The 21,893-nt window shown below is 45.2% G+C and overlaps 1 protein-coding gene across 4 annotated transcripts in view; it reads left to right on the top strand.

The window, feature by feature from the left end:
• Nucleotides 1-21,893, top strand: part of ADCY8 (adenylate cyclase 8) — a 263,968-nt gene that overhangs the window by 237,577 nt on the left and 4,498 nt on the right. For all 4 annotated transcript variants that reach the window (XM_073999461.1, XM_005564084.5, XM_005564083.5 and 1 more), the window contains 2 exons: nt 11,888-12,034; nt 21,288-21,380. In XM_073999461.1, the coding sequence (XP_073855562.1) occupies nt 11,888-12,034; nt 21,288-21,380 (240 nt within the window). The remainder of the gene's footprint in view (nt 1-11,887; nt 12,035-21,287; nt 21,381-21,893) is intronic.

Below are 21,893 nucleotides of genomic sequence, written 5' to 3'. Positions count from 1 at the left end.
GACCCTATTTCCAAATAGTACCATGTTGGACATGACTGTTCGGGGGAGCATGAGTGCTGGTGGCAGGAGGTACTAGGCACTATTCGGACCACTAGAAGGAGGAAGGGTCATATGGTGAGTGCTGTGAAGGGAAACCCTAGACAGAGCCTAATGGTCAAGCTCCATGGGCAACAGTTACTTCCACACAGAATGGGAGCCTCTGGAAGTTTTAAGTGTAACCTAGTCAGTTGGCTGCTGATAGAGAGTGGATAGGAGGATCATGCGACAAAAAGCCAGGCAGGAGACCCTACAAGAGCCCAGGTGATGAGGCAAGACCCTGGTGATGAGGCCTAGGATGGTGGCAGTGGAGATGGAGAGAAGGAGATGAATTACAGACACCTCTAGAATATAGAATCAATAGTTCTTGATAATGGAGCAGATGCAGGAGATGAGAAATGACAAAATCAAATGATTTGGCTCCCCCACCAACCTTCAAGGGAAAGTAACTCAAGAGGGAACCGAAGGTGTCTTTGAAAGCTCTAAATGGCATTATCATGTGAATGAGCTTGGCCTTACTCTGTGAGACTCCCAAGGGAAGGTCTAGAACCATGGACCGGCCCACAGGGGACACCTTTGGGTTTCGTGTTAGGAGGAGCCTTACGAGGACAGAGCCATCAGGCCATCTCATCCTCCTAACACAGTGAGATCTACAAGGCGGGGACCACATCACCCTTGATCACCACTGTGCCTGGCTGTGGCCCCTGCTCATGAAATGCCTGTGGATGAACTGGAGTAGTGGGCTCCCTTGCTGAGGCATTCAACTTGGGAAACTTAACCCCTTGCTGAGGATTCTACAAAGGCAATAGGGGTTGTCTGAGAGGCAGGGATAATACAGCTCTTCCAGGACTGGATTTTCAGACTGAGCTAAACAGGAAATGAAAAACCCTTAGGACAAAAATTACAAACTCTAAGACCCTGAGACAAATCTGACCAATGAGCCAGTTGGCTTGGACAGTGGTTAGTTGGTTGGTTTACTTATTTAATTTATGAATGTGATGCCTTTATGCATAAAATGGACTCTTCAGTTTACCCATCTGTACCCTGCCATTTATGTTACCTGTAGGGCCCCTAAAAACATTGAGGTTTGAGGCCGGGCGCGGTGGCTCACGCCTGTAATCCCAGCACTTTGGGAGGCCGAGGCGGGCGGATCACAAGGTCAGGAGATCGAGACCACGGTGAAACCCCGTCTCTACTAAAAATACAAAAAATTAGCCGGGCGCGGTTGTGGGCGCCTGTAGTCCCAGCTACTCGGGAGGCTGAGGCAGGAGAATGGCGTGAACCCGGGAGGCGGAGCTTGCAGTGAGCCGAGATGGCGCCACTGCACTCCAGCCTGGGCAACAGAGCGAGACTCCGTCTCAAAAAAAAAAAAAAAAAAAAACAAAAACAAAACATTGAGGTTTGTGATCCTTGCCTTAGGACCATAAAGGGCAGAGCTGGGAGAGAATGATGAGGTCCATTTTTCATCCAAGCCACTGAAGAAAAATCAGTGGAAGAAAAGCCAAGGGAATGAGTAATCAGCCACTGGAATAATGAGATCTTGATGTACTCAGGTCTTTGAGAGTCTCTTGGGTGTGGAGACTCCACCCTCCTCAGTGGATGGAGTTCCCTGGAATTGGGCTCAGGCCTGGTTTCCTCAAGGCTCCCTAAGGTCGGTGTCTTTGTTGCAAGAGCTTCTTGATGAAACCATGAAAGGAGAGAGAATATCAATGTGTATCAACCATGACCACCAGATGGCGAGGATAAACCCCACATGTAAAATCCAAGGAAAAATGAGAAAAAACAGCTTTTTAATCGAGACAGCGAAACACTGAGGCACATCGGACCAGTGTAGAAGAGCAAGGACATACTGGTTTCATCCTGAAAGGATGGAAACCAACCAGAGATGCATGCTGAGACTCCAGGTCATCAGCTGTTATTCAGGCCAAACCCCTGCTGAGCAAAATAAAGGACTGCTTCAGCATTCATCGCATGTATAAGACATCTTGTCAGGATTATTTGAGATTTTATAAATATTTAAACAGTTCACACTGGACTAGGATTAAACACCAATCATGGTTACATTGCCTAGAGAATTTTCACATTAGGATAAAATATCATTTACCGAACACCTATTCCACGCCAGATACTGAAATAGGCAATTGATGACAATGATCTTTTATTCTATTTACAACCTTAAGAGTTCCATCAGCCTCATATTATTGATGAGTTAACTGAGGTCCTGAGAGGTGAAGGGAATGCCTCACTTTCTTTATGGAAAGCTGCAAGGGGAATCCATTCCCTCAGGTTTATTTCTTCCATGCCCCTCTCTCCCTTACAATGCCACTACCCATACCAACTCTGGAGTATGGCAAGAGGGGTGTGTGTGTGTGTAGAAAAAGAGAGAAGGACAGAGTCATACAACATGTAAAAGGGTGACAGGGAAGGGGCAGGACTGTAGTGGCCGGCAAGAACTCCCAGTTTCATGCTCTGTTGCCATAAGAGGCAAAGGCATTTTTAGCTTCTCCTCTTGCTACAAACCTGAACTGTGATACAAATTTCTGAACATCTGATGGGGGACATCTGTGAGTTCCACGGGGTCACGATAGCACCCAAAGCACCACCTTTTCCTGATATGCCAGGGTATCTCCCAAGTCTATCCCTGGGGTGGCAGTGCCTTCATGGCTGACCTTCAGCTGACCTAGAAGAGTTGCTTGATGCACAAAGCCTCCAACTGACTTGTCTGCATCAATGTGGGCCTCACACTTTAGAAAATGATTCCACAGACCACAGTCAAAAATGAACTGAAGATACAGCCTCTAGCTGGCAAAGCCAGATGACTTCTTAGGTGTAACTTGTGTGTATGTCCCTGGCCACAGCAGCCAGGGGTATGCTGAGAGCCTTCATTGGCATCACTGCTGCAAGCTCAGACTCTCTTTTTCTCTCCCTCCTTGGATTCTAACCCCTTGTGAGGTGTTCCAAGGAAGGCCATGTGACCTAGTGGAAAAATCCCAAACTATTAAGCCAGAAGAACATGTATTCAAATTCCAGCTCTTCCATTTACTAGCATGTGATTTGGAGAAAGTTAAGTTCTCTGAGCCTCAGTTTCTTCAGCTGTAATACGATTCTAATTCTTACCCTCCTAGGACCCAGACGTTAATCAGTCAAGGAGGTGGAGGGAAAGAATTCCAGGCAGACAGGCCCAAACGGCCAAAGGCATAAAGACGAGACACTATAGGATATTTGCTGAGAAGGATTGGGGGGACTACAAGCACCCAAATATTTTAAGAACAGGCCAGAGCAGAGGTATCCTAAGTACAAAGAGACAAGTCTTGAAGAGCATTGAAGTAGTTTGGATCTGATTCAATGTGTAATAGGAGGTAGGAACTATTATCCCCATTTTCTAGATGAAGAAACTGAAGCTCAGGGAAGGAAAGAAATTTACCCATGGTCACAAAGCTAGCGAGGAGTGAGCTCAAATCCAAACCCAGGTATGTGTAACACCGAAGCCAGTGTTCTTTCCCCTCCACCTCACTGTAAGTGCATGCAGAGAAGGGGAACTGTGACAAAGGATGACTCAAACCATCCAAACACAGGCAGTGGACAGGGTCTCACACCCAGAAGCCTCCTGTCCAAGGCGGTGTTACCCACACAAACATTCTGGCAGCTTCTGCTATTCTGCTGGGCTTTTGGCTTAGAATAGCACTCACTTCCCCTGGTCAGGAACATTCTTGCAGATAAAACCAGCTGGAGGTCCAGGCCTGGGTATCTCATCAATGGCAAGCAGGCTAGCTCTGAGTCCCGGGAAACCCGCTGGCTCATCATGGCTTTATGAGGCGTTGTTGAAAAGACACTAGCAAAGGCAGCTGTCCCAGGTGCTGGAGATTCCACACAGCATAAATCCCATCTCTGTCACTAACTAGCTGTGTGACCTATGCCAGGTTTCCCAACTCTTTGGAGTCCATTTCCTCATCTGATTAATAGAGGAAATAATACTGACCTTGCTGAATTGGGGTTAGAGCTAAATCGGATAACACATTAAGTCCCCAATGCAGCCCAGTGCAAGGCAGCTTCAGTATAGAAAGGCCATGCATGGGTGGATTCAAAACCCCAGTGCTGGGAGCTTAGTTGTGGTTCCTCCTTTCACTACCTTTATGACCGAGGGCAAATGATAATAAACCTTTCTGGACCTTGTTTTCCTCGCGCCCCTTGTTGTGCTACAAAGGGATCATAATCATATTCTGCATCTTCATCTGACTCATTACAACATTTACATGCATTATCATGCCTAAAGCACTTACATGGTGCTTGACATATTTTAAATGCACACTGGTTGTTGGCTATTGTTTTTGATATACGCAAGTCATTACTATTTTTTCTACTCCTTCCCAGTCACAGCCCCACCCCCTATCCCTTCATTCGCCCATTCCTTCCTCAAGTATTTATTGAGGGCCAACCATGTGCCAGGTGCTGTTCTAAACACCAGGGTTAAAACAGTGTACAAAACAACAAGCCCTTGCTGCTCTGAAACATGCATTTTTGTGGGAAGACAGACAGTGAAGCAAATAAATAAATATATAACACAGTGTCAGAGAGTGATGAATTTGATGAGGATAGAAATAGCTGAATGATGGAATAGAGTGTTGAAAGGGTATTTACACTGGTATCTTAGTTTGTTTGTGCTGTTATAACCGAATACTTGATACTGGGCAATTTTTAAAGAACAGAAACGTATTTCCTCCCAGGTCTGGAGCATGGAAAGTCCAAGATCAAGGTGCCAGCAGGTTTCATGTCTGGTGTGGGTCCTTTTATCTGCTTCCACGATGGCACTTTAAACGCTGTGTCCCCACATGGTGGAAGAGTGGGAAAGAAGGGATCCACTCCCTCATACCCTTCAACAAGGGCCTTAATACTATTCATGAGAGTTCCACCCTTATCACTTAGTCACCTCCTAAAGGCCTCACCTCTTAATACTATCCCACTGGCAGTGAAGTTTCAACATATGAATTTGGGAGACACATTCAGAAAAGAGCAGGGGTCATGGAAGTTCTCTCTAAGGAGGTGACATTTGATCAGAGACCTGAATGACATGAAAGGATACTAATAAGGTTTGCAAGTCTCAGACATAGTTTCTCCCATGCTGAGAGGTGGTTTAACTTGGTATAAGCAACGCAGGACTTGGAGTTGCCTGAGCAGGTGAAGGACCGGAATGTAGTTCCCCAGGCAGACAGGACATCAGTCTTCCTACTGACATATGCGGGTGTGCGACGGAGTACATGCACATGCTCAAAATCATCTACTAAGTCCAAACCTATACCTTCAACTAACCAGAGGAAGATAACAATAAACCAATAATAGCTTTTCTATATTCATCGATCCCTCCCCAGTTTTCAAAGTGTTTTTATCTTCTTGAAGCCCAAAATAACAAGAAATAGATGGCACACTCAAGGCGGTTGACTGGAGTGAGTTGAGTGAAGGGACTGTCTCGGAAGGTGTTTGTAGGTTGGCCGGAGCTCCTCCATGTACCCTTCAAAATCCCTCCACCTCTTCTCCCTGTGCTTCCTGGACAGGCACAGGTGAGAAGGCTAATCTACATCAGTTACATCTGTGACCTGCTTGGCCCTCAGGCACCAAGGTGAGGGGTCATCAATGGCTGGCACTAGGTAAGAGATGAGGGGAAGTGAGGAATGTGAGGTCAAGATATTTATTCCCATGCGATTGCCTGAGGCTGGCTGTGTCACTTCACAGAAATTAATATCTCCTCCCAAGACCACTGCTGTGCTACACCTCCAATGTCAAACCAACTCACTCCTTTTGGGCTCTTCTCATCCCTTTGAGCCTAGAGGGATGGCTGCTTTCCTGCCACTAGCCTTGGGTTTCTGGGAGATTTCTTAGGGTTTCCCTACTTCCTGCCCTCGTCTTTCTAATTAAGCCCTTTATCAGTCAACCCTTCCCGAATCGTCTTGATCTGAATGTGCCCCTTCTTTTCTGCTGGGTCTCTAGTTGAAGCAACAGGAATAAGGAGGAGATGAAAATTCCACTGTGCTCAGCAATTGTGGAAAGCTGTGGTGACTCCCAGACTGAAAGGGACAAGGAGAAAAATCAGTTACTAGAACCAGTGTGAGCAGCCACTGCCAGGCGTGGCGCAGAGGAGCAGGCAGACAACTGGAGTACAGCATCTCAGCGCCACCAGAGGCAAAAGCAGAGCAAGAGCTGGCACTGTCATTGACGGCTGAGGGACCGGTTGCCAGAAGAGTCACCTCACTTGCCCAGAGTCATGTGCCCACAGCTGTGGGGGTCGAGCGCTCCTCTCTTCCCACGTTCCTGCCTTCACCAGCCGAGGAGGAAGTCCCTGTAACACCGTCCACCCTGTGGGGAAATGCCAGGGAGGGAGTCTCTCCCTCTCTTATGGTGCTTTAACCCATCAGACTGGGGAAACCCAGGGTCACCGGACCTCGAGACAATCATGGGACCCGGGTGCTGAAGACCCACAAAGACCTCAGTCTGTCTTGTCTCCTCAGGGACTTGTTTGTACCCAAGGTGAACCTGCCTTCTCCTCACATATGACAAGCCTCGTAACACAGGTTTCCCTTTCTGCCCCCCAAGAAGGTAAAGACCCACCATTCTCCAGGCTCCCTGCCAGCCACTGAGTAGATACATGTACTCAGTCCCACTCTGTCTCACGGGAAGGAGCTGAAGTTTCCCATTAGTGCCTCAGATCCAAGACACATTGTCCAATCCATCCTTACCTGAGAGCCTGTGTTGAGGGGGTTGGTCTTCAACTGACTGTCAGGCCCCTGTAGCCACTCTCTCCATCAGTTAGCATCTTATGGAAAGGAGGGGTGAGTCCCAGTCCCAGTCCACCCTATTCCCACTTCTCCAACCTCCAGTAGGATACCAAAGAATCAAGATCTGAACTCAGGTCATATTTCTTCAAGCTCTTTCTTGCCCCTCCACTGTGAAACAACCATCCAATCAGACGGACAAACCAGTTTCTAATTCCCATGACACTTATTCCTGCTTGTCATTATTATTATTATTGCTGTTGTTGTTGCTATAATTATAGTTATTATTAGCAGTAGCATGGGGCTGTTGTCAGACTGTCTAGGTACAAATTCCAGCTCTACATCATAACAACTATGGGACTGGGGTAAAGTATTTAATCTCTGCATCCTTCAGTTTCCCCATAGATGAAATAAGGGTCTTACTTGTATCTGTCTCATGGGGATGTGGTGAACATTAAATGAGATGATGTATGTGCAATCTTTTGCATTATGCTTGGCACAAAGTAAGTGCTCAAGAAAGTAGCTAATATTATTATCACAATTTTAATATTTAAGCCATCAGAATATTTCAAATGATGGAAAGACTGAGAAATAAAACTAAGGAAAAGAGCATGAGACTGGGCGCAGTGGCTCACGCCTATAATCCCGCACTTTGGGAGGCCTAGGTGGGTAGATCGCTTGAGGCCAGGAGTTCAAGACCAGCCTGGCCAAGGTGGTGAAACCCCATCTCTACTAAAAATACAAAAATTAGCCAGGTATGGTGGCAGGCGCCTGTAACCCCAGCTACTCAGGGAGCTGAGACATGAGAATCACTTGAACCCAGGAGGCAGAGGTTGCAGTGAGCCAAGATCCCGCCGCTGCACTCCAGCCTGCGCAATAGAGTGAGACTCTGTCTCAAAAAACAAAAACAAAAGAGTGTGAGAGGAGCTGGCATTCATTAGAATATTCAGGGAGACAAACAATTGCTAAGACACCCCTGGCTGCTGGTCATTTCATACCATGGAGGCATTTACATCACAGGGCATAAACCAAAGTGGGAGGGGATCTGGACTGCATAATTACGCAATGAATTTTAGAGGGTAGGATCTTCTCTTTTTTCTCTATTTTTAAGCAGAAAATAAAAATATAGGCGTAATGGGCTAAATTATGTCTCCCCAAAATTTATATGTTGAAGTCCTAAACCCAAGGATCTCAAAATGTAACTGTATTTAGAGACAGCATCTTTAAAGAGGTAATTAAGTTAAACTGAGGTCCTTGGGGAACCTAACCCAATATGACTGGTGCCCTAATAGAAAGAGGAGACTAGAACCTAAGGGAATACAATGTAAAGACACAGGGAAGACAGCATCTGCAACCGTGGGAAAAGCCCTCTGACAACACCAACCTGCCAACGCCTTGAACTTAGACTTCCAGCCTCTGCAATTGTGAGGAAACTAACATCTGTTGTTTAAGCCACTAAGTCTGTGGTCCTTTATTACAACAGCCCTAACAAACGAATACTATAGGTAATAAACAGAGACTTTCCCACCAAACCACAGTCATTAGGAGGACGTACATTTACTTAAGCAGGATCTCTGACTCCTACTGCAGAGTCAGGTTTCTTCATGGCATCACCACATTGTTCAAAGCCAAGGTAAACAGAAATCACCTTTGAAAGCCATTTACCTTTGCTCTACTCCTTGACTGCTATCTGCACTCCTTCCACCCACCCAGCCCTACCTAGCACATCAGCTGCCTGTGCTCTTTTGGATAAGGACTAAAGAAGGCATTAGTTTCGATTAATCCACACTTAAAGTTCAAGAACAATTGATGATGAATCAGTGACACCATCTTCCTCTGACCTAGGGCATGCCGTGTGGAGGAGGCACACTCACATGTGTAGAGCAGGGAAAGGCCTTGGGAGTCCTCTGACCCTCTCTTCCACTACCAGCTGTGTGATCCAAAACAATGACTTAACTCCTCTCTGTCTCATTTCCTGTATCTGTAAAGTGGGAATAATTATCGTATGACTTCATAGAATTATTGCAAGGATTAAATCGTTGAATTCATATGAAAGTAATTTGTAAGGTTTCATGTTTCCTACGAAGGTCAGGAAGTCATTAATCAACCAACCGTTTTGAGTATTTACCTTGGACCAGACTGTCTAGGGTGTGGATTATATTGTAGGCATCTAAAAACTACGAATCACATGATACATAATTGGAGTGCAAGAAGATGAATGACATGTGGTTTTTCCCCTCATGGAATCCACACTTAAAGGAAGAAATGGATGTTAAGACAGTAATGCAAGTGGCAAGGGTTATACTGTAGAATTGTTGAGGTCACTGCAAAGCAGCAAGTGCAGCCTCTAAACCTGTCTGTGACTTATGGAAGTCCTAGTCTCTAAATGGTCAGTGGAGGCAGAAAACAAGAGCTAGCCTGGTAAAGGAAGCTAACTGCAGGGAAGGAAGAACATTTCCCACCCAGGGACAGATGGCAGGAATAAAAGCATTTGAGTGTGAAATAGAACAGGGTTTGTGTCTTTGTTTGGGTTCTTCCAGAAGCAAACCTTGAGACAAGGATTTGAATGCAAGTAATTTACTCAGCGGTGGTCCCAGTAAACACAAGCAGATTGGAAAATGAGAAGGAAGGCAACCGATAAATGATGCACCATCCGATTAGTTACCTCCGTGGGCGACTGGAGCGCGACTGGAGCTTAATCCCACTGGGAAATTCAGGGAAATGGTGTGAGAGCATGCCTCAAAATTATCAGGCCCAAGGGGCGAGGGAGCCGGGACTCTCTAGCAGTTCCCATTGGCATTGGTTAAGTGCTGCTTCCGTGGGGTGTTAATTTCCTGGCACCGCCCAAATCTGCGTTTCACATGGGCAGAGTGCCCTCTAGTGGCTACAAAAAAAACACCATCTAGTGGTGAAGAAATACAAGGGCTGACACTTGAACCCTGGGTAAGAGGATGCAGACAGCACCTACAGCATCACACACCACATGCACACAGAAGTACAAATGCTTCCGTGTTCTGGAGCACATATCCAACTGCGGAGTTGCAGACAATAAAGCTGAAGTGATAGGTGGAGGCAGGGGCATGCATATATGTCATGCTTCAGTGTGTGAGCTTTATCCTGGAGGCAATGGTGAGGCATTGGAGGGATTTAAGATAGGGAGAGGCATGGTCAATAGTGTATCTTTAATAGATCACTCTGGCTGCTGTGTGAAGGATGCCTTTGAATGGAACAAGACTGGAGTCAGGAAACCCAGTAGGAGGCTCTCATTTTAGTGATCAAGAAGGAAAATGGGAAGAGCCTGATTTTTAAAAACACACAGTGGTAGGAGAAAACATGTTTAGAAGACAAAATCAAACCCAGCAGAACTTTATGATTTATTGAAGATGGATACAATGGGGAAGGAGTCAGGATGACTCTAAGCATGTCTCATTTTGATGATTTGGCAATGCTGGTGCCACCAAGTGAATTAGAGAGCAATGCAGCAGACACAGGCTGAGTTGGAGAGAAGATGCACTAGGTTTATGGAATTTGTGACTGGAGGAGGGTGAGGGCAACCAAGGATGAGACATGGAAGCTTGAAGCCCAGGAAGGATAACTGACCTTGACATAGGAATTTAGAAACCGTCAGCACATGGGTATTGAAAAGGCTGGGATTGACAGAGATGGACCAGGCAAGTCTGTAAAATTGAACAATTCAGTTGGCCAAGGACAGAATCATAGGAATCACCAACATGTAAGGCGGAAGAGAAGCAAAAAAGGGGGGGGGGGGCCTTCTCAAAGGGGCCAGGCATGAGAAAAGCAAAGGACATCACTAAAGCATAAAAAGTCAAGAGAATCAAGATCTTGGGGTGATCAACAAAAACACCAATCTGCAGGTATCCAGTAGGATGTAAAGTTACATGTGTACATTGATTTTTCCACTTTGACCGGCAGGCTAGACTATTCTTAGTTCATTTCATTCCAGCTGCATTAAGAGCATGGGAATAGGCAGTGAAGATAACTAGTTTGAGAAGTTTGGAAACAAGAAGGAGAGAAACTGGTTGATAGCCACAAGTGTCTGCAGGATCCAGGCCACTTTGTTCTTTTTCTTAGAAGAGACTCTTAGAGGATGAGGAGGAGCAGGGAGAGGAGGCCAGGAGAAAAAAATGAGAAAGAAAAGGATCACTGAAAAAGTAAGTTGCTGAAGAAGTTATAAAATGATCAGGTACAAGTATTGACCTTCAGCAAGAGAAGGAAAGACAGACACATCATCACCTGGAGTTGAAGTGAAAGAGAAGAAAATGAATAACAGACAAGTCTATGAGGATTGGAACAGAGGTAAGTCACTACCAAGAGCCACCACCATGTTCTCAATGAAGTAGAAAGGTAAGATCATCCACTGAGAGAAACAGAGTAGAGGGTTAAGTGGAGATCTGAGGGTTTGGACTAGCCATTGAGGAGAAAAGAAAAGGAAGCTGACCAAGAATGAATGAACTTGCAGTCAGAACTCAGGGCCCAGCTGAGGCTGGAGACTATGAATTTTCAGTCATCGCTTTCCATATGGTGATGATGCTGTGGTTGTGGTGCAATGGACTGAATATTCATGATCCTCCAGAATCCGTATGTTGAAATCCTAACTCACAAGGTGATGGTATTAGGAGGTGGGAACTTTAGGAGGTGATTAGATCATGAAGGTGAAAACCCTCATGGATGGGATTAGTGCCCTTATTTTAAAAGGCCCCAAAGACTTGCCTTGCTTCTTCCACCACTTGAGGACACAGTGAGAAATCTCCGTCTCTGAACCAGAAAGTGAGTCCTCACCAGACATCAAATCTGCCAGTACCTTGATCTTGGACTTCTCAGCCTCCAGAACTGTGAGAAATAAATTGCTGTTGTTTATAAGTCACTCAGTCTGAGGTATTTTGTTATAGCAGCCCACGTGGAGTAAGACACACAGTGTTGACATAACAATATCCAAGCCTCATTTTCTCTCTCTCTGTGGGTGGGTGCCTGTGCCCCTGCGTACACACATGTATGCACAGGAAGCATCATTGCAGAACCAAACCTCTGATGACCAATTCTGGTGCCCTCTGTGTGTCTCTGTCCAGGAGCTGTATTCTCAATCCTATGATGCTGTTGGGGTGATGTTTGCCTCCATCCCAGGATTTGCGGACTTTTACTCTCAGACTGAAATGAATAACCAGGGAGTGGAATGCCTGCGCTTGCTGAATGAGATCATTGCTGACTTCGATGAGGTAAACTAAGCTGGGGACATTTACAATCACAAACGGGCATCATTGTCAAAGCATTGTGTTACTCATTGTAGGAATTACTTATATATTTTTTTGCACTTATGGAGTTCCAGCCTGCATTATAACACAAACATGCATTATCTGATTAATCATCACAACTATCACCTGAGTTAAATGCTATTGTTTCTCTATTTGGGGGATCAGGAACATAAGGCTCAGGGAGGCTAAGTAACATAACCCAGTGTCGCACAGCTGGCAGATGGCAAAAGGCAGGACTTGACTAGAAGCCTGTATGAGGCCAATACTACTCAGGCACTGACACCACAGAGGCTGGATGCCGACGCAGGCATTGCTCCATCTTCTCAAAGTGTCAAAGATAAAACTGTCCATTTGCAGTTGGTCAGAGAACTAATGGCAAGTATAAACATACTACAGATAGCAGTTTCTTCCTCCAGGCTCCATTAGTCTAGTGAACACATTCTGTGAGGGGAAATACTCATGCTGTACTTCAGTTCCATTCATAAACTTGACACAAGTGGGCCTTCTCCTCCCCCATTCCCCATCTTGAAGGACACCAGTGTCCATCCAGTTACTTAAGCCTGAGATGGGAAGCAAGTGATTCATTGAGAAAATGCTATGGAAGAAGCCAAATCCCTGCCTAACCCCAGAGGAAACTCAGGGACATGAATGGTACAACTGTCTCACACTGAGGCAGGGGGCCAGGCTTTTGGATACCCGTATTGGTCAGTCATTGTTGGTCATGGGCTGCTGTGGTATTTCTAGCAAGGGAGTTCTCATGAGGCCAGGCAAATTATCCAAAAAAAGGTACGGCAATGCATTGTAAGTAGCCAGCACTCATGACATTTTGGAGGATGGCCCCACAAAGGGCTTGGGGTGGGAAACAAAAGTAACTACCGTATCACTCTAAATAGCATCCTCTCCCTCCATCCCTACATTCGATCCAGCTACTGAGTCCAGTGAAGTCTTTCTTTCCATTGTAGATATTTATGGTGCAAAATGTGATGTTTTGATATATGTGTACATCGTGGAATGATTACATTAAGCTAATTAACATATCCATCACCTCATGTCTTACCACTTTTTTGTGACAAAAATATTTAAGATCTACTCTCTTGGCAATTTTCAAGTATGCAATACATTATTATGAACTATAGTCACTATGCTATGCAATAGATCTCCAGAATATATTCCTCTTGTCTAACTAAAACTTTATACCCTTTAACTAATATCTCCCTGTTCCCACCCCACCCCCCAGGTTCTGATAACCACCATTCCACTCTTTGCTTCTGAGTTTGACGTTTTTAGATTCCACGTATAAGTGATATCATATGTATTTGTTTTTCTGTACCTGGCGTATTTCATTTAGCATCGTATCCTCCAGGCCCATCCATGTTGTTGCAAATGACAGGTCTTCCTTCTTTTTGTGGCTGAATAGTATTCCACTGTGTATGTGTATATGTGTATGTGTGCGGTGTGTGTGTGTGTGTGCATGCGCATGTGTGTGTATCCATTCATTTCTCAATGGACGTTTAGGCTGATTCCATAGTTTGCCTGTTGTGAACGTGCTGAGATGAACGTGGGTGTACAGACATCTCATCAACTTTCTTAATAGCTCTCACACCTGCCTTTTTCTCACCATCAATGCTGCTTTTATCTTGCTTCAGGCCATATCATTTCTCTCCTAGACAACGGCAGTCCACTCCTATCTGCTCTCCCTGCCTGCATCTCACCATTAGCAACCACCAAAGGCAGGACTATTTTGTCACATCCCTTTGAAGCCTAAACCCTTCCGTGGCTCCCCTTCATCAACTCTAGCAGGTCACTGGGGGCCTTGCACTTACTGTCCCTGCCTCCTCTCCAGCCTTACCTCTCACTGCATGCCGCCTGGCCAGCACCACCTGACTACCTGACTACTTACAAGCCAAAAAGCCCACCTGGCTCTCACTCACTGTGCTTTGTGCGTGGAGGCCATGCCATCCTCGCCCTTACCCTATTCTCTCTCCCTTGACTCCATGACCAGCTGAAAAGTTAACATTCATTTAACAGTAAATTCAAACATTACTTCTACTTTTGAAGGCCTCTATCCAGGTAAATGTTGTCACTCCTTTTTTAGTGAAAAACTTATACTCTGAGAAACCTCCTATCATAGAGGCTGAAACCCTTCAGTACCACCCTGTTTACCATCCACTAGCCACTTAGTTCTAGGGTAGAAGCCAGCCCATGTTACTAATCTCTATGGGTTTTTACAAGTGTTGCCAGAAATGCAAAGCATTTTCAATATATATCATTTAATAGTTATTTACCTCTCACACAAACCCTTAGGCTAGGAATTATCAGCCTTCATTTTAAAAATAAGCAAAGCTGAGACTTAGAAACACCAAAAATGACCAGGGTCATATAACCACTAAGTGGCAAAGCCAAGATTTGAACACCAGTCTCCCATACTGCTTTGATTTGTAATCATTTGTGTTGCACTGTTTCTCACTTACGTGGCATTTCATGGTAATGATTTTGAAGTCATAACCCCAAATACGGTTATCGTAGTTGCCCTGGGATGGTTGTAGGGGGTCAAGATGGATAAGACATGATCACTTCTTGCCTCCCAAGGCTTCACCATCCAGTGGGAGGCAGGGTGACTATGAGTTGCCCTAACACAAGAAGTCACTGGTAAGTGTACTAGTACAGAGGGCCTTGTAAGGTGGGGAAGGGAAGGCAATTTTGTGACAATAGCACCTTTACCTCCTATCCTCTATGCTAGGCCATAGGCTCACTAAGATAGAAACCATATTCTTGTATCTTGTTATGTCTCCAGGGCCCAACTCTGTGTCTAGCACATAAGAGATGAACATGACAGATACTTGCTAAGTACTTGCTAAAGGAATTAATTCATTAATGGGAGGACAGAAACAAGCTGGCAGATAGTAAGGTGAAGATAGGTTAACGCAATTCAAAATATACTTCCAATTTTTTTAAATTACCCTATTAAAAATATCTGACTAAAGGTTAAGACGTCAGGCTTTGTTGTATTTTAAACTTTACAGCAGGGGTGTCCAGTGTTTTGGCTTCCTTGGGCCACATTGAAAGAAGAATTGTCTTGGGCTACATATAAAATACGCTAACACTCAGGATAGCTGATGGGTTTTTAAAAATTCGCCACAAAAAAACCTCATAAAGTTTTAAGACAGTTTACAAATTTGTGTTGGACCACATTCAAAGCTGCCCTGGGTCACAGGCGGCCAGTGGGCCTCAGGTTGGACTTCATAGTAACTCATCTTCCAAAAGTGCTCCTTCTCATATTTTAAACTTGTAACGAATAAAGTACGTTTGAATTACATTTGCATTTCGGTGAACCAAATTGTAGACACTCCAGACTTGGAAAGCAGAGAAAGAGGGCAGTGCCCCTAGTGGTTGAAACTGGTGTTTGCAGAGGGAAGTTGGAGAAAAGGGGATTGGTCTAGGAGGCTGGGTTCTTTAGAACATGGGCGATCGACCAGGAGGAAAAGTATGATTAAGAGGAGGAGGAGGAGAAGTAGATGAGGAGGAGGGGAGACAGGAGAGAGAAGAGAGGCAGCGATGAAGAGAAGAAGGATGAAAAGAGGAGGAAAGGGGAGGAGGTGGAAGAGAAAGGGTAGGGCGTGGGGAAGGTAGGGGAGAATATAGTCAACAGGAAAAATAAAAATGCAGCCTGAATTGCCAGCCCAAACACTCTCAGCTTTGCCTGTGTAGGTCCTTGGGTCACTCGGGCATGCCTTTTATTTTTTTTTTTTTAATGTCAAGAGAGGCCCTCTAGATTCTGCCTGGCTGAGTTCCAGCCAGACGCCTGCTGTTCACTTTAATACTGATGCTTCTCTTCTCGCTGATATAATTACCACAGGAATCTGAGATCATGCAAAATTCTTTCCTGGTTCAGAGAAAAGCTGAACTTTTCACAGATCACACTCTCCAAGACTGTGTTTGCAATAACCCAACTCAAGGGCTCCTCACCCCACCGCTCCTACCTCAACAAAGGGTTGAAGAGCCCTCTCACATCTAACTTCTCCATTTGCTCTAGTGAACAAATGGGCTGATCAGGGACCACGCTATGCCTGCAGACACTTTTAGCTATAGAGTAAATAAATCTGCTGCGTGGATATTAAATGAGATAATGAAGTTCCTTTCTGCCTCCAAATTATCTTCTGAGGGGGAGGCTTACCAGAGCCTGAAGCTGGCTCTTGGCCAAGGGGTTCTGAAGAGAAGAGAAGAGAAGGAAAAGTACCTGCTCTCCACAGGACCATATCAGATCAGTCCACCGCCAGCAGAAAGCTGGGGGAAAGTAGTTACAGGGAGGCAGAGGGAGGGAGGTGAGCAATTGAAGATGTTCCAGGATTTTAAAGCTGAAACATTAGCAGCTGAAGGGCTGCCAAAACACCAAATATGTTTGGTTAGTGTCTGAAAGCAAAGCTCAGTCATGATCCAAGGCTGAAGACCTGCATATCCTGGGCACAACTGGCAGAATCTCTGTAAGAGCAGAAGAGGGTCTTCACTTTAGTTCAAGAAACAAAAATAATAAACAAAGGCTGCCCCTGCTGTAAATCAGGCTACACACACACACACACACACACACACACACACCCAAAGCAAAGCACCTTCCTGTGTTCTCCATGTTCCCAGAAGAGTTTCAAGGAGGAATTTTCCAAGTTTCTTAGCCCCTGATTAATTTTAAGATGATGCCCGAAACAAGAGAGTCTGTAGAGAACCCATCTTCCGCTCCGTCTGCCTGTCTGTCCACCCCAGGATGACACGAGACCCTGAGGATATTACAGTCTTAAATGGAAGCAAAGGCGAGAAAATCAGAAATTGCATCTAAATGTCTTCTAAGAGTGGGAATAAGAAGACAAAGTTTAGACTTGGGAATCAGTGAGGTTTGAGTTTGATCCTAGCTCTCCCACTCGGGACCAGCTTCACAAGCGTGCAGCCTGTGCAGTCACAAAAGGGACCCACATTTGTTTTGATGTTCTGCTGTTGCTCTCGTGGACATCTTAATTTTTGAAAAAGGTGTTCCACATTTTTCATTTTGCACTGAGCCCTGAAAATTATGTGTGGTCCTGTCTCCCCTCTCTCACCCTGGGACCTTGGGACACATTATTTTACCACATGGAGCCTCTGCTGATTCATCTGCAAAATGGATCTGAGAATATTAAGCTCAAAGTGCCACTCAGAGAAACAGATGATCACTGGAGGCAGAGCCCCTAGTTCTGTGCCCAATATATGCGGACATCCCCTCTTCCAGTCTACTTTTTAATCTCTTTAAAATGTTTAATTTATGCTTTGAATATTTTTAAAAATATGAGCTACTGTGGAGTTTTTATTTTTAGTAGAGATGGGGGTTTCACCACATAGGCCAGGTTGGTCTCGAACTCCTGACCTCAAGTGATCTGCCTGCCTCAGCCTCCCAAAGTGCTATGATTCCAGATGTGAGCCACCATCCCTAGCCTGGAATTTTTAATCTAATGGTTACCTGCAAGAGCTTTAAATGTATGTAATTTAGCTGTTTTCTCACTCTGTGTCCTTAAGCAAGTTATTTAATCCCTCTATGCACATCAGTTTTCCCATCTACAAAATGAGATACAGTAGGGTCATTGTAAGTTAAATGCAAAGATTAAAAAGCACTTAAGACTGTATTTGACGCGATGGACTGAATAGCATCTCCTCCCCAAAACTCATGTGCTGTGAGAAATGAGTTTCTGTTGTTTAAGTTGTTTTGATTATGGCTGCTTGAGCATACTAATACACTTGGCACATGATTATGATCATTAAATGTTCATTTTATTATTATGTGTGTTTGTTCTAGTGTGGCTGTAACAAAGTACCACACATTTGGTGTCTTAAAACAACAGAGGCCGGCCGCTGTGGCTCACACCTGTAATCCCAGCACTTTGGGAGGCCGAGGCGGGTGGATCACGAGGTCAGGAGTTCGAGACCAGCCCAGTCAACATAGTGAAATCCGATCTCTACTAAAAATACAAAAAATGAGCCAGGCGTGGTGGTGGGCACCTGTGATCCCAGCTACTCAGGAGGCTGAGGCAGGGGAACCACTTGAACCCAGAAAGTGGAGGTTGCAGTGAGCCAAGATCTCATCACTTCACTCCAGTGCTGCTGGTAGACCAAGAGAAGTGAGGCTGAGGACAGCAAGCAGCATGGGACATGGAGGGCCTCCGGGACCTGGACAGGAGCAGTTTCAGTGGCATGGCAAGACTGGGCTTAGGAAAAAATGAGGAGGAGGAAATTGGAAGCAATCAGTCTAGACAACTCTTTTCAGAAGTTGTACAGGAGACAAGTAGAAAGGAAAACGATGTCAAGAAATACTTGTGTAGGATAAGAAATTTCATAGCAGGCTGTATGCCGATGGGAAAGATCTGGCAGAGAGGGTGAGATGGATGGAGTCAGGGACAAAGGAGAATGCTGGAGCAGCATGCCTACAAGGGATGTAGCCTGTGAATACCTGTGGGGCTCGGCCCTCAGCAGGAGCACTGAGAGTTTCTCCCCACACCTGGAGAGAGGCACATGTGTGCACACAGGTGCAGGTAAGTAGAGTGAGCTGTAGAAGTGCCTGGAGAAGCAGGTGTGCACTATAATCTCCTGCCAAAGGCTCACTCCAGATGTGAGGTTAAAACTGTGCCCTATGCAGCCTTGGAGGTGAGCCAGCTCCATCACCAAGTCTCAGGTACTTTCTCCTTGAAACCGAGAAATACCTACGCCATAGCCCCTGGGCAGACAACATGTAAGAGGAAGGCTAGAGCTAGTTCCTGCCTTTAAATCAGTATGTCAAAAGCAATTTCTTAAACCAGAGGTCAGCACACTTTTCCTGTCTTCTCCAGGCACTTCTCCAGCCCTCTCCACTTACCTGCACCTGCCCCTGTGTGCACACATGTGCCTTCTCTCCAGGAATGGGGAGGAACTCTCAGGGCTCCTGGTGAGGGCCGAGCCCCACAGGCATGCATAGGTCCCATCCCTTGTCACCTAGGCATGCTGCTGCAGCTATTCTGTCTTTGTCCCCGACTCCATCCATCACCCTCTCTGCTAGATCTTTCCCATCAGCATACAGCCTGCCATAAAATTTCTTTTTGATTGTTCTTCACCCACAATAGAGTATAAGCTTCATGAGAACAGGATTTATTCCTGTTTAGTTTTGACTTTGAGCCCAAAAGTATGTAGTGTAAAAGCAGAGGAGTCCCAACCCAGCTGTGCTGAACCACACAGAACCATGTTCTAGTCGTTGGCCCATGCTGTTCCCAAGAATTTGGGAAAGGGCGTGAACGTGTAAACAGAGTACTATAGATCTGGAAACTACATCATCGAGAGATTACTTTGGGGAAATTCAAAGGAATTTCCTTTCCTTCAACTTAAAGCCTGGCTTACCACACCGTGGCCAAACTGGCCTCTTCTTCACTCTGTGGACCTTCTGTGCATTCTCCCCAACCTCCAGACCTCATCTATGCTGACCCCTATTTCTGGATGTTCCCCTTACCATGACCCCAGCTTCCCCAACACACACAAATTCATTCACTCACTGCTAGAAAAACCCCTCCCCACCCTTTAGAACTGAAGCTGGAAATCACTTGCTGAGGGATCCCTTCCAAGATTCTCCAGATTAGATCAAAATGGCCTGATCTCCTCATCCCTCTACCCTGTATATTTCCAACATAAACTCTATTAAAATTGAACTAGGGCATGTTTTGTGTATTTGTTTTTAACATCTGACCTCTGTACTTGGGTTGGTAGAGCTCATGTATCTTGTTTATCCAACATATAAGAACTCAATGAATAGTGATTGTATTAGTTTGCTACTGCTGCTATAACAAATGACTACAAATTTAGTGGCTTGAAACAACAGAAATCTATAATCTTACTGTTTGGAGGTCAGAAATCCAAAATGAATCTTACAGGGCTGTGCTCCTTCCAGAAGCTCTAGGGGAGAATCTGTTTCTTTGCCTTTTCTTGCTTCTAGAGACTACCTGCATTTGTTGATTCATTGCCTTCTCCCTCCATCTGCAAAGCAAGCAATCAGGTCACTCAGACTTCTTCTTCCACCATAACAACTCCTTCTCTGATTGTCCTGCCTCCCTCTTTCACTTATAATGACCTTGTGATTAGATCGAGCCCATCCAGATAATCCAGGAAACCTCCCCACCTCAAGATCCTTTGCCTTATCACACCTGCCAAGTCCCTTTTGCCATGTAAAGTGACATATGCACAGGTTCCAGGAATTAAGACACGGGCATCTTTGGGGTCTAGGTTCAGGAAGCATTATTCTGCCTACCACCGTTGCTAATAAGACACCAAGGTTCCCCTCTCTTAGCATTAAAACCCAAACCGCAGGTAAAGGTAGAGGAAATGTCCTAGGATTGTACCCATTCTTTCATTTAATCATTCACTCATTCATTCATCTCTACACTCTGACCAGGTGCTGAGTAGTAAACACAACAGGGGAAAATATGTGCTCCAGGAATATTACATTCCCATGAGGAAGAGGACAATAAATAAGCAATATCAGGGATAAGTGCTAAGGAGAGAAGGTAAAACAGGGAAGGAAGATAAGAATATGTATGTGGGGAAGGAAGAAAGAATATGTATGTGGGGATGGGATGCTGTGTTCAATTTTAAATATGGTGGTCAAGAAGACTGCACTGCAAAGATGGGATTTGAAGAAAGACCTGTAGGAGGTGAGGGAGTAAGCCATGCAGTTGTCCGAAGGAAGAGTAGCTCAGCAAGGGAACAACAGGTGCAGAAGTCCTGAGGCTGAAGCAGGCTTGGCTTGTTCTCAGGTCAGTGTGGCAAAGGGCAAAGGAGATCAGTGCAGCTGGAGCAGAGTGAGAGAGGGAGACAAAAAGAGAGGGGACAGGTCTTGGCAAGTTTTGCAAGTCACATTGAAGACTGGCTTTGACCTTGAGTAAAACAGGAAGCCATAGCAGGGTTTTGCACAGAGCAGAGACAGGATCTGACTTACATGTGAAGGGGCAGACCTACCTCTTAAAGAGTACCAGGCAACACCCATCTCCACTCCTGACCCTTAGCAAGTGCTCATCAAATATATGTGACTGGCTGAAAGCATGATTCTCAGAGAGAAAAGCAGATAACTTGAGGATGCTGAACCATCAGAGGTAGCTCATTGTGAGCCAAGGGTCTGTTTTCAGGAGCCCCGGGCTGCTGGAAGAATAAACACCAGGGCTAACACCATTGCCTGGCTCTCTTTCAGTTGCTTGGTGAAGACCGATTTCAAGACATTGAAAAGATTAAGACCATTGGCAGCACCTACATGGCCGTGTCAGGCCTATCTCCTGAAAAACAGGTAAAAGACTCTTTGAACTCAGTCACAACGCAATGCAGGGGTCTTGCTGTTGTCGTGTCACCGACGGTGGTGAAGCCTCTGTCGCCAAGATCCTTGGGGAAAGATAGGGAGAAAATCTAATGGACTGGATTGTAATAGTTATGTGATGTGGATTTGCCCCCAAGGTAAGTAGAGTCTACCAGATGAAGACATGCTGCTTTTTTGAGAAACTTCTAGGCTTTGTTCTGAACCTCATTGTTCCCTTGAACAAAATCAAGAGCCAAGAAATACCCTATTGTGATTTCATTGTGGATCTTACTAAACCCCTAATAGTTGCCTCTTTTTTCTTATCTTTATTTTGTCTTTCAAAAGTCTTACATAATAATAATGCTAGCTGCTGCTTTTTGGAGTGTTGACTGTGTTCCAGGCACTGGTGTTAAATAGCAACACTGTCTACCTTCCAGGGTTAATGGATGAATTATCTTAGATAATGTCATGCTCCCCAAGCAAAGCCTTGCATTTAGTAAAGTCCTC

Source organism: Macaca fascicularis, chromosome 8 (assembly GCF_037993035.2).
Source record: "Macaca fascicularis isolate 582-1 chromosome 8, T2T-MFA8v1.1".
In the NCBI taxonomy this organism is placed as follows: Eukaryota; Metazoa; Chordata; class Mammalia; order Primates; family Cercopithecidae; genus Macaca; species Macaca fascicularis.
The sequence above is the reverse complement of the archived record's forward strand: the minus strand, read 5'-3'. Positions and strand labels throughout refer to the sequence as shown.